General features: G+C 35.7%; 1 protein-coding gene across 9 annotated transcripts in view; it reads right to left on the bottom strand.

Moving 5' to 3' along the window:
• The window catches only part of SNF4Agamma (SNF4/AMP-activated protein kinase gamma subunit), a 559,866-nt gene that overhangs the window by 269,844 nt on the left and 275,528 nt on the right, over positions 1-14,494 (bottom strand). For all 9 annotated transcript variants that reach the window (XM_085810578.1, XM_085810583.1, XM_085810580.1 and 6 more), the window contains one exon: positions 5,995-6,214. In XM_085810578.1, the coding sequence (XP_085666704.1) occupies positions 5,995-6,214 (220 nt within the window). The remainder of the gene's footprint in view (positions 1-5,994; positions 6,215-14,494) is intronic.

Raw genomic sequence — 14,494 nt, 5'->3', positions numbered from 1 at the left:
AAGGCACCGTTTCGGTTAATCACAGAGATTTTTTAGTTTCTTTCGTATTTGTACTATGTGTAGGTTAAATGGCGATCAAGAAAACATCGAAGAATGGTTCGATGGCGATTTGACTGAACTGGGCTTCCAATGCTTGAGCGATGCAGACATCGTTTCAAATGTCAAAAGACCAAAACAGATAAAGAACAGATACTGAAAATATAAGCGAAGGCTATAAAGTTCCCAAATAGCTATGGCCTCTGCTAAATCGAATGCCATAAATAACATTTCAGAAAATACGCAGTAAAATTCGACAAATATTTACGTTTCAAAACGTTTTCAAAAACAAAGTAAAACTACTGATTTTTTAAAGCATTAAACAGACACAAAATGCATGAAAACGAAGAATTGGAATTATTCATATTTTTCAGTTACCCGTGATCTGCTTCCCCCGATATTAGTTCGGATAATCGAGAATGCAGTGTATATGTATGTCTATAACCAACAGTTGGAAAATTAAATGTCGCATAAGGATTTTGTGGACACGATGCGTAACCCTTTTTTTTTTTAACTCATTAACTTTGAAAATCATCTTTCTTCCTTTCAAACTGTAAATAAAGTGAGTTATTGCGTTAGATCTCAAAATAATCAATTTAAATAATTTTACTTACGTTCCTATTTGGGAAGCTGGTTAATATTCATTACATACAACTACATTCCTACAAATCTCATAAAGATTTGAAGTAACCATACCAGCTATTAAAACAAAGTCTCAGACCTAATATTTTAAATTATTTCCAACACTTTTAAAATTATCAGATTGCTTTTATTATGTATGTCTGGGGCGAAGAAAATTCTTTCAGTTGCTACAAAATGTAAATAAATATCGATTCAGGATGAAGTGTTGGTTTGTTGATTGATTAAGGTTAAGACACTCGAAGTCTACAGAAAGAATGGTATAGCGCAGTAACTATATTTGTGGAATCTGATCTTTCGAATGTAGTTTGATTAATCGGTCAAATGAACGAAATCAATACTAGTTACAGAAATAAAATATACCAAACATATCAATTAACAGATCCAGCAACAACAACAAAAAAAATCAACTTTAAAGTTGAACAGCTGCTACTTCATGATAATAAAAACACCTTCACATCCCCTCCACCTCCACACATAACGAGATAGATAGACAATATTTTCAAAAAATAACATAAAGTAAAATAAAACACTGACCAGCTACATATTTTACTGCTAAAACAGACAATAGAAGATTTATTTGACTTCCCAAAGGAAGTAAACAAATTTCAACGATGTTTACATTCCGAATGACAAGCATAACAATGGACATAATATAGCTTATGCGAAAGAAAAGGGAGGAAAAAATTCCAGAAACGCATCACATTCCGTAGGCTTCGCGAGGAAATAAATGAACTAGCTGACAAGAGCGCAAGAAAAACAAATAATAATAATAATAAAAAAAAAAAAAAAAAAAAATCACAGCATTCAAGGGTAAAAACACGCAAACAAGTTTATTACTTTACATCCCATTTATGTGAGGGCTCGCTGATACCCGTAGTATCATTTCAAACAGATGAAATTCAATACAAGCATAAATACGCACACAAAAGGACGTTGTTATTCAGAATACATAGCTATGAGTTTTATTTTCCTAAATATTGATTTCAAATCTTTATATTAATACATTTCTTAAAATAGAACAGAATTTCTATGGCAACAATACAGATACTGCTGTTTGTAAAGGTTCAATTTGGGGAGGGGGAAGAAGAAAAGAAAGAAAGATAACGTAAAATAAAACTCGTAAAAATCTTAACAATATACAGTGTTTCAACAAATCGATCACAGACTTTCAGGATTAGATAGAGTACACATTGACGATGGAAAAACACACAGCAATTGTATGGTCAGAAACGCTTACCTGGTGCGATAGCGACGATACAAAGCACAAGAAAGGAAGGCCACGAACAGGGGTACAATATTTGACGAAAACCAAGAAATAAAAACAAAAACAGACTATCGTCAACAAAGAAGGTATTCGAAAATTACGTTCGAAACGTACCCCCAATATGGGATCGGCAGGGTTGATCCGGTGAACTTGCCAGCAAAATCGCCAGACTTCACTTGCATTGACTACTTCCTCTCTGCGGGGGGGGGGGATACGTCAAGACATTGGTGTACGGAAACCCTAGAAGTGCCGAGAAACTTGTTGCACGCATCGTGGCAGCTGCTGGGGAAGTCCAGGATATGCTCAAGGTATTTCCCAGAACATCAGATCTTCATGTGGCGGAGAACATCAGATTTTCATGTGACCTGCTTCAGGGTCCTGGTTCGTAATTTCGAACACCTTCTTTGATGACGATCGTTGTCTAGTTTTGTTTTTATTTCTTGGTTTCTGCTGTACTAAACGTAATACACATGTTTCCTCACCCGGTACACGTTCTTCCTTTCTTGTGCGTTGTGTTGTCGTTACCGCGCCAGGAAAGCCTTTTCGATTATGCACTGCAATGTGATTTTCCATCGGCTAGGTGTGCTCTAATCTAAGTTTGTAACCGATTTGCTGAAACATCCTGTAGTTTGCTGAAACACACCTTGCTTTCGATTACTCATAATAATAGCCTACAATACTAACCTACAGCTAAATTAATAACCTAACCTACAACATCTAGGTTAGATACTGATGTACGAATTTCTTAACAACTTGACAAATACAACAAATACCACGCGGCATCTTCTTTACGATTGCTGCTGACAACATACGCTGACAAGGCATTAGCAACGCAGATCAGATTCTACTAGGTTCATGATTAAGATTAATATCTTATTTTTAAATTATGCCGATAGCCATTCAGTTTGTGTAAAATTTCGTGAAGTGCCAATAAAAAATAAGATAGAATTTAATTTAAAAGTTACTGTTAATAAAATGTAAGGAATAACTGACACATAATTAGCTAAAAAGTTCTACACCCTAGTACGCACAGTATTCTTAAGGAAGACGCATTCGCTACTAAGTTCTTAAATTTAGACTGCAACGGCACAGAATTTCTTTTTTTCAACCATCCAGAGTACGTTAAATATTTTCACAATAGGATCTTCCTCCAGAATTTAAGAGATTCTCCATATAATTCTGCCTCTTATTCAAGAAATTTTAAAGCTCGAAGCACATAGTAGAATCACTATTTAACGCAGCATTTCCTAAATTGTGGGTACCAACCTAAAATTTAAAAATAAGTGTATAACGAGGCAATTTTTTACGCACGGCGAAACGTTAAAGATTGGTTTTTGTTTTGTTTTACTGAATATTTACAAATATAAATTTATAAATATTAATTCATTTATATGTATTTCCCTTTTAGAAGTGTCGAGGAACAACAATTAACAGCAAATATATATATTTATTTATAGTATTTTGTTATTATACAACGTTCTTTTATCTAGAAATCTTACTCTCTGGGTTCTTTTCTTTTGATATGTAACGTAAATTACGGTAAATTTTAACAACTGTATGTAAATGGATCGGAAACACTGATTTAAAGAAATAAAAATCATAATTATATCATCTAAAAATGATCTACATTAAGTAGCACTGAAAGCAATATTTTTGTTTGGTATAAAAAGTAATATTTTCGAAAACGTCATTTATGTATGCTGCATGTACACCATTTCTATGAAAATCCTTACTTTACCTTTATTTTCGCAAATGTTATGTCATGGACATATACTTTCAGTTACAAAACGTTTCATATAATGCAAATATTCATGATTTGACTTTGTTAAATTTAAGAAGTCAATGTTATGAAATCCAAATTTTCATACTTTCTTTCCGCCCTTAAATTTAGGAAAATTTTGAATGCTATGAAAAGTAAAATATAAAAAGTTTGACATCCGTACGGCAAAAAGTTGACCAAGAAATTTAAATTCAAAATTTGGCATACCTTACGTTATCCGTTTCAAGTCAGAAAAGAAGCACACCAAAGTAAAACAAAATTAGCAAAACAACAACCTTGTGTGTGGCGTAAATTTTAATCAAGACTCTGCCGATTTCGAGGGCAAACAGGTACAAATCCCTCTTTATCAGCATCAAAGAAATCTGCACCGAAAGAACTGGCCGACTGACTGGTCCAATATCGCCACCAATACCGCACAAGGCTGCAGTGTGCCCGCCTCCACTGAATGATGCGACAAGGGCGCATAACGTGGAACTATCTGTATTGTGTAAAATGAAGAATATTTTGATACTTTGAGGAAAGCCACGGTTGTATTTACACGCAAAAGGGCTAAAGCGAAAGAGAACGTAGCGCCATCTGTCGGCAGAAATAGTGACGAAAATTGAAAAATTTAAGTTAATATAATTTTAAAAGCGTTAGGAAGGACGAGATTTGAACTAAAGTCATTAAGTGATAAGTTAATTTTTAGAAGCAAATTAACTGTTTAGTTCATGTTTAGTTAAACAAGTTAACTGTTTAGTAAATAATAAACAATAAACCCTGTATTGCGTTTAGTAAATAATAAACAACAACCAAAAAAAAAAATAAATAAATAAACGCTGTTCATGTCTTATTATTATTTACTAGCTGCACCTCATGAAGTAACTCATTATTATTGTTATTATACATATTTTCTTTCTTATAGAAACTACTTCAGGCGGTTAGCAGCTCAAGCGGCTAGTTCCTTTAAATGCTGTGCATATGCCCATTCTATATCGCATACAATGTGTACTTCAATTAAATGGCTAGCCCAATCCCCAACTAATAAAGGTTTTTTTTCATGTTTCTTGGGTAGCTGTAGACTTCTTCCTTTCATAAGAATTCTTCTTTCCCTCATTCTCTATGTACTAGACCAATGTTTCTCAGCCGCCAATCCGTGGACCGGCACCGGTCCGCAAGAAATATTTGCCGATCCACAAAATATCCAGCTATCTGTCTAAAAAATTGTGCCAATGGGTCGAATTATTAAACTTATCGGTCCGCGAGAATGTACCGAAATATTTTACCAGTCCTTGGAGTAAATCTAGTTGAGAAACACTGTACTAGACTACAGCAGAATCCGGCTGCAGAAATTTTTCCATCCCATTCAATACCACTTTTCGCCCTCCTTGTCAATTAACTTTACATTAATTCTATAATTTAGACCAATTTTTTCCCGCCTCCCAAAATGTCCTCTCGTGCACATGCATTTGTTGCATCTTAGATGGTGCTCGTGATGGATTATGATAGATGTTCCACATTTAAATCAGTTCGCCCTTTGAACTGTTTAGACTGCCTGAAAAAACTTCCTTTGACCTGTTTAGACTTGCCCTTTGAATTACAGACTGTTGCAACTGTGATGATAAGGACAACCCAGACGACTATTTTTCTAATTGCTTATAACTGGAAGGCATTTTGTACCTTATAAAAGCATCTAAAGTATAAAAGGGATGCCTGGTACATCAATTTAAAGCAGAATGGGGCAACGTTACACAAGTGGCAAAAAAGTAACATCTGCTTCTAGAGTAGTCAAGAGACTTCACTGATGAAGTCTCTTGAGTATCAAGGGATTTCATCAATGAAGAAAACTTGATACTCAGTTGAGTATCAAGAGACTTCATCAGTGAATCACGAATAGATATTCAAAAATCTCAAAAATCTTATTTTGGACCTTGTATCTCAAGTCTTAATGTTGCAAAAATATGCTTACATTAAATTCAGAATATTTATTGGAATTAGATTTAACATCTTGTAACTTCGCTAGGTTTGGCACACAGTAGGTAACTTTCATAGGTTCGAAATCTAACTGAAGGCTATGATGGTCAGCTGCAGTTCTCATGGCAACCAACAAAACTGCAATATACTGTGTTTCATTAACAGACTTTGTAACATTTCAAAACAAAATTTAAGTTACGAGAAATAGTTATGCAGCAAGATTTTTTTTTAATTTTACATTAGCATTACCGTTATCATTTCTCGAAAAGTCGTAGTAATATAAATAAATATTTGGAAAGAAATTAAAAAATAAACTCACTGATTTATTTTTTAGGTCTGATGTGACTGACTGTGATCTGTGTCTTAGCATTTCGAACATTTTCGACACCGCTCCACGGCTGTCTGACCCGGATCTAGGCCTGTGTGGTTCGAATAAAAGGTTGTTCTGTGGAGGAGGTATGCTATGGGTGGCGAGAGGTGAGGTTGGACTAACTACGGTCGAGCGAGAAATTGTACCCGTGGGTGACATCATGCTGGACCTGAAATTGAAAGAAACGGGAAAAGTGTAAAAATAATAGAATTTAACATTACAATAAAATTTTATTTCCTTTTATATTATTAACACTTATACTTAATTGAAGAAATAAGGGAAAAAAGGAGTATACATAATTTAACCTTCTGAATCAGGAATGGACTGAAAAATACCACATGTAGGCGAAACTGGATTTCGCTTTAACGAGGTATAGATAGATAACTGGAGAAGCACTCCTACAAACAACATTACTACAATGTGCTTTCGTTGTAATATGGCTCAAAAAAGAGCTTTTAGATTAAAAATCATGAGTTCTCAAAATATACAGGGGAAAAATACCGAAAAAAAAAAAGTTAAACAAATCAAATACATTAGAGTCTTGATTATCCAACGCACCAGGAAAACCTATTGAACATTATTAATTGTTGTTAAAGTATGAGATTTGTTTTTAAAAATTGACATTACTCAAAGCCATCTGTAACTCTATATAAGAGCTGAAATGCTAACAAATTTGGCAGGGCGACTGACACGGGAGTAAAGATTCCGTGGGAAAAAAAAAATTTCCAAAAGTTGTCGATAGGGGGAAATGTGGCGCTAATCTAATCTATACAACTTAAAATTTGCATGAAACGTAGGTAAAATTTGAAAATGCAAAAGCTTCGTTACGTAAATGACAGCAGCGTCAGTAATTCATTGCATAAAGATAAGGAAAAAACACTAAATGCCATTTCGACTGGTGCTACAGTTGCTGTACTCATTGGTACAGCGATTGTGGCACCATAATTTTACAAGTTTTCCCTTAGAACAGCTTATGCTTCATGCATGCGCAGTAGACATTTTTTCAGCATGGTAACTTAACGTCCCTTGGCGACGAATAGCGACGTCCACCCACGCGCAATCAACCACTGTTCATAGGTCAAAAGATAAATATTTAGTACTGTTTGGATTAAGAATTACTGATATTTTAGTGAGATAAGCCCGGATATGCGAGAATTTTCTTACTCGGGATGTAAAAAGCATATGAGAAAATATACATTATTCCTATTTCACTCCTGATTTTTTATGTGTTTGAATTGCCTTTGCTGTAGGTTTCTGTAACGTGCAGTAATCAATTAACTTTATTTCACATTTATTTCCTAATGCATTTTCGTTTGATATTCCATCTCATACTATTATCTTAACAGCTCTTAACTTATTTGAATTCATATTTTCCGTGAAGGCATCTCTCATTCTAGGCAAAAATAACCTTTGAGTACTTTGACATAACCAATTAATTTAACCTTATTTTACACTTATTTTCCAATGTAGGTTTCCCCTTCTTCCTTTTTTGATATTTCATTCCCTTATATCCCATATGTTACATGTTTACTGTTATCACAAACAAAATATCTCATTCCGCAGGTTATTATTGATTGCATTATCTTACCTATTAATAATCCGATTCTTGGTGTATTCTTCCAAGAACTCTGACTAGGCTTACCATAATATTTTTTTACTCAAACTGAGACTTTTTTTTAACTGAGATAATTTTTTTTAATTTCATAGTTAGCTGGCATACTGAAAATTTATCAATGCTATCATTTGAATAGGACTGTGCAATGAAATGTGTTCTTTGAAATGACAGAAATGTTGCAAATCCATTTTTCTTCGCAACTTTTTTTTTCCAAATTTAATAATTAGCTGACCAAAAAGCTTTTGAAATCATTACTTCACCTAAAACTTGTTCCATGTTTATTGTATTATTTATGTATATGTACATGCGTTCCTAGATTTCATAGGGAGAAATAGGACTTCGAACATTCCAAACATAAAATACTATCTTTCATAATAATCATGAAAATATAACAAATAACTAAACTCTGATAATTTAGAGTAAACTTCCGCAACGTGTCAAAATTTAGCGGAACAGTGTGCTTTTAGCCGCCAGTTAAATCGGCAGTAGTGTATAGCGAAGACCAGTCAATTAATTACACCAGCAAAGCATAACGTGTGATAAGGCAAGACACTACTCACTTTACAGAAGAAAAGGTTGTAAAACCTTTTTGCCTCTTGCATAGCCGCCTCCTTTCCGGATCAGTGACTTTTTCTAGTGGGGTTATTTGAAGTTCAAAGTCTGTTTTGAAGGGTTCCTGACCTCGATGGCCTTAAAGGACAGTATATATCACGGCTCTGTTGAGCATTCCTAGCGATATGTTACATTCTACCGTCTAGAATAATGTGTATAGGATGTAATATGTGATCTACGAGAAGGTGGTCACATTGTAAGAAGTCTAAGCCTTCGCCGACGAAGTTGTGTAACTTATTTTCTGCAGCAAAGTGGTGTTGCACTAATATTTATTCTTTATAATTAATTTAATTCTCAGGTGTGTAGCTTAAAGCAGAGCAACATTTTATCCTTTTAACTTAAACTTTCGAAACTATTTTTTAATGAAATTTTTCCCCGTCATTGCCAGTCACCCTACCAAATTTGGTGCCATTCCAGTAGATAGACTGAGCTATACAGATGACTCTGAATGGTGTCAGTTTAAAAACAAACACCCTTTATATGGCAGGATAGCAACCTAGACATTTCATAATCAAGATCACAGAAGACTGTATTACAATTCGCGTGTAACAGATGGTTACTGTTCGTTATTGTACTGCTTGCAAACCATTTGTGTGTTTAATCTTAGTTTGTGCTTTGCCTATGTATTAAATGTGTTTAATGGAAAAATATACACAACAGAAAGGAGGTAGGTAAGCAAAAAGTTCTTGCCGTTTTCGACGTTCCATTTGAAGCACTCACACTAAGAAACAAAGATTTAGAATAATCCTTGACCTGCACTAATACAGGCAAGTTGTGCACACATAGCAATCACACCTAGTCCATTATCGAAGAGAAATGTTAGTATAAAAGCATCTTGTTTGCGGTTGTTTGTTATAGAACTTTACAGTGGGCATATCAGCTGCTGCATCAAATCACCGAATATGTAAGTCATTTGGATAGAATGCAATGAACGAACGCACCACAGGCATTTGTTCCAGAAGTTCAGGTCGATAGTCAGCCTTTGTGATGAGCATAGTAGCAATCAAAGTTATTGGATGTTGTACAAGTTAAGCAAGCGAGCAGCCAACAAGAACAATAAGTGATAACCTATTTGTCGTTAACGTCTCGGCGCTGCAACGTACCCACATTTGGTTGAGTGCTCAAGAATTCTGAAAGACAGACCCAGTAACGCAAGATTATACTCTGTATCTGGTCGACTATTCGACATCTGGTTTATTACTATCTACTACCTAACGTATTTTCGTTTGATACCGCATCATCATTGAGAAATAGCAAAAATGCGAAGGTTTATTCACGTCGATTCTCGGTGGATAGATTGCCCACTACTGAAGTTTGTCACCCAAGCCAAGAAACCGAACATGCTAATATTGTGGATGTCTGAAGTCTCTGTACGCCATGCGTGTTGCGCTAATTCACAAGCGAAAGCTGTCTTCAATACTATCTTCAAAGTAAATACTGCCATCATAGAAGAAGCGTGAACTAATAACTTGTATTCCACTCTTTCGCTGTACTCTTACGCGATGGTTCGATGTCGGAAAAATAAACTTGGAACCAGCCTCACCCAAAAAATATTGTTAAAAGGACATAAAAATTTAAGCTTTGAATGCATTTAATCTAAAGACGTTTTTTGTTGCCTCATACCTCTTACGTTCCATGTACCTGTTAGCAGAAATTAGGTTGTATTATTTGTTAAGTCGCTTTGAAAGAACTAGTGACTTTCAAGAACCATAATAACTTTTTGGCAAAGTAGCTTGTTGAACTTATAGCACATATTAATCACTTGCTTTAATGTAAGATGGCATCGTCTACAATAATCGGATGACGCGGCAAGCTGCGAAACACTTTCTTTCCTCGATGAAAGAACACAAACAATTTTTCTATTAAAAGACGATGACGCAATTGATAGATTTTTGCATGTAAAAGAAGGTTACTTCTCTTCATCTGTAAGTAATCTTATCTACACTCATGTCCATAAATTAAGGATAATTCGGAGTCACGCGAAAATCGAACTTTAAAATAAATATATCACCTGTCAAATCACTACACACATCTTCAAGAATCATATGCAAATTTCAGGAAGTAACCAGATGACACCGATGGTACGTCACAATGACGAGAGTGTAAGAGAGTAATATATAAGGAATACAGGCAAAGAAGTAAAATTGTTCGCAGGAGCTTTATAAGCATTTCAGTGCAATAACCGAATAGTTATGACACAAAGGACGCATTTGGATGATTTTTTACGTGGTAGAATTATCGGCCGTCTGGAATGTGGGCGTACCCAACTGGAAGCATCAGAAGAACTTGGAATTGCCCAGAGTGTCATCTCCAAGCTTTAGCAACGATTCCAAGATGATTATAATGTGAGTAGACGTTACAGCACAGGTCGCCCCAGAGTTGCAACGCCGAATGAGGACCGGTATTTGAGAGTTACTGCCAAAAGAAACAGGCGGAGCACAGCCTCAGACCTGTCTCTTCAGCCACTGGTACGACAATTTCAAGGCAGACCGTGTACAGACGCTTAGGGCAGATTGGTCTATATGCTCGTAGACCTGTCAGATGCGTTCCACTTACTGCAACTCACTGTCGCCTGCGGTTAGCCTGGAGTAGAGAGCATCCATTGTGGACACCGCTACAATGGGCTTGTGTGATGTTTTCCGACGAGTCCAGGTTTAGTTTGCAGTCTGATACTCGCCGGACTTTCATATGGAGAGCTCCAGGTAACCGTTACCACCAAGAAAACATCATTGAACGACACCCTTACAGTGGTGCAGGAGTGCTCGTTTGGGGTGGAATTATTCTGGGTTCCTGAACTGACCTGCATGTTCAAATTGGAACCACGACAAGCCAAATCTATCGGGACGTCATTCTGGTACAACATGCACGTTTGTTTCGGGGAGCCATGGGCGCACAATTTGTGTTTATGGATGACAACGCCCGTCCTCACCGTGCAAACATCGTAAGCGAATGCCTTCAATCGGAGGATATCACCCTTATGGACTGGCCAGCATTCTCACCGGACTTGAATCCAGTAGAGCACGTGTGGGACATGCTTGGCCGACAAGTTTCAGCCCGTCAACCACCTCCTACATGTCTACCGGAACTTCGGAGAGCATTGTTTTTTGAGTGGTGTAATATCCCCCAAGATCAGATCGATAATTTGATACTCAGCATGCCTAGGCGTTGTACGGACTGTATTGCATCGTCTGGGAGACATACAATGTATTGACAATCATACCAACCATGTAATATTGGTTTTTTGTAAATAGGTTTTTTTTTTGTAATTTGCTCCAGGGAGAAAAAATCGCTAATTTTTTTAATAATATCAAACATATAGCATATTTTTTTGCTCTTTACCTTTTGTTTAATAAATAAGCTTTACAAATAAGTCAAATTTGTTTTGCTTCTAACTCTTCCTTTGCCTGATTTTGCATTATCCTTAATTTATGGACATGAGCGTATTTCTTTGTACGCATGTAATCAGTTTGGATTTGTAGCAACTATTCATGTTTCCATTAAATTTTAAAGTTTTTCATAAATCGGATTAGTTATTGATAGACAGCCACCTCGGACGTAAATTCACAGACATCATACTCCTAGACAGTAAGTATCGATCCAATATTAATATCTCTCTATCACAACACATTTATTTCCTATCGTATAAATTTTATACAGTGCGTCATACGTCTTAATTGATCGGCCCTTAATTTCCAACACAGTAACTTTACTGTTGTAGGCGCGTGAGAGAAAAAAAAGATGGTAGGCTCTCTCTTTTAGTTGAGCCGCTGGTGCTTAATGCGTAGGATTACTAACGGAAGTGTGAAAATGTTAAAGAATAAAACAAACAGAAGATTTTACACACAGAAACAACTTTTATTACTAACAAGAAAGTTGCAAATGTTTGTAAACATTATTGGTTGAATATATTATAAATTTAATAATACAGTACCGCCTCGCTTAAGGAACATAAGTTGTTCTCGAATCTTATTTGTAGAGCGAAACAGTGTTTTTCATAGGAATCAATGTAAAATACAATAATTCGGGAAAAAATACTTATATTAATAGAAAAATTTATTATTTGCAATAAATCTTCTTTTACAAGAAAGATGTCTAAAGACATTTGATATTAGAATAGGTACATTTGTTATTGCCCACGCTTCAAAATTTGGGAAAAATGAGGCATGGTATTATAGTACAATACATTTGCAGCGCCCATAGCTACTGGTGATGCTTTTTAATGAAGAATACAACAATTTCCCATGCTTTCATCATCTCCCTTATTTCACTGGAAGGCTGCGCTTTTATGAAGGCTGTTTGTATTTCATCCTCCCCGGACGAAATCGCCTCCATAATCTCTTGCTGCAACAAAAAATGCAGTCGATAAGCTTCTGGCTAATCTTCCACTAATTCATCAATGTCATTGACAAATACTTCTACATTTTTTCTAATTTTCAACCATCGATTTCCGAGGTATGATTGTGTCTTATTTTTGCCAGAACGTGATTTATATATTAACAGCAAACAGTATATCTTTCTCGAGATGGTTACAACTTGAAAGATCCGTGATCCGTGATGAAGCTAATTTCTTCTAGTAATTCATCTCCAAGGCTACAAGCTTTATCAGAATCTAAATATCGTCAAGCTATGACTGGAAAAAAAGCTGAGTTTGAATTTATTGAGATTACGGTAAAGCTCACTAGGGTTATCAGCCGCCTAGCTAATACAGTTTTTAGTAACCCTGACTGCCGTAGCGATGGGCCCGGGTTGGAATGCCGGAGAAGGCATGGTTGTAATTGAGGCTGTCCGCCCTTTCATTAGGTACTTCCATAATGAAATGGCCACCACTTCCGGCTCTTGTAGCGCGGCGCAAAGCTAATGGCTATTAAATAAAGCGCCCTGCCACTAAAAAAAAAAAAAAAACTATGGCTATGCATCCACGAAGGACTTTCTAAGGGAAACGGGCTCGTATGTACGTTACATATAGGAAAAACCACGAAAGCGACATGCAGGCAGCACGTTTGCCTGGAGTCGAAACCAGGTCGAAATTACTAGTATTCAGCTACTTCACCGTTCGACCGCTGCTGAGCCGATAGTAAATACAGAAATTTATATATATTTACATATAAAGCTATATCAAATGTTGTATGATCTTAAATTCATTTAGTGCAAAAACAAGTTACTACTACTTGCGCTATTGTTGCAAAGTAAGTTAATAATAATTTATTTACTAAATAATTTTGATTAATTGATTATATTATCTCCTAAGTTTACCACCAACCTCTCAAGTGAACCCGCTGCGTATTTTGAGTGCCCCCATGCGGCACAGACACTACACATTTACAAAAACCTATGCGTTCTCCTGGATTCGAACGCGGGCCCTTCGGTACGGCAGTCAGAGTCACTAACCAGTATGGCAGTTGGGAGGCATTATTATTGTATATGTATACATTACCGGCAATATATGATATACTGGCATTCTATAGAATACCTAGGCATTTTATAAAATGCCTGGCGTTCTTAGGCAAATATGAAAATTATTACACACTTTCCCTAGACATCATACATAATACCTACGCCAGGGGATCTCAGCCGGTGGTACGCAAGAGAAAAATATGTGGAATGCAAAGGAGCAAAATATTTTTAATTATTAAATTCAAAAATTAAAACCCCAACATCCTGGTTGAGTTTTTTCTCTTAACACTCGTAAATTTAGGCGATCTGAGCTTTGTTCAAGATTGGCGGTGCTGGTAGTACTTTGTAATGGTGGTACTAAAGGTCTTCAATTTTTGCTTAAATGGTACGCGTTAGTCGAAAGGTTGAGAACCGCTGATTTAAAGACGTTTCAAATAAAGCTATTAAATTTTATTGCCTTTTAGCACAGTATATTTGTGTGAATAAGGATTTTCCTCCACGTCTTATTTGAAAAACAAATACAGAACAAAATTAAAAGTGGATCCTAATTTACAGTTAAAGTTAAGTGAAATACGACCACACATAAAGAAATTGATCTCTCTTAAACAGACTCAAATTTCACGCTAAATTTTAGAATTAAAGTATTATAACTTAAATTTTGGTAACTAAAATATTATCTATTTCAATTTTTTATCTAATATTTTTATGTGTGCATATTTAATACAAGTAGCCAGTAGGTTGTGCAAATGGCAAAATATCTTTTTTAATACTTCTATTAAGAATCTGAAAAACGATCATTGTAAAATGTAGTGGTGGTACTAAAGTTTT

The sequence above is a fragment of the Stegodyphus dumicola genome, chromosome 2 (assembly GCF_044657685.1).
Source record: "Stegodyphus dumicola isolate Sdum_Otavi_A_Nest chromosome 2, ASM4465768v1".
Lineage (NCBI taxonomy): Eukaryota > Metazoa > Arthropoda > Arachnida > Araneae > Eresidae > Stegodyphus > Stegodyphus dumicola.
This window is presented reverse-complemented; position numbering and strand designations above follow the sequence as displayed.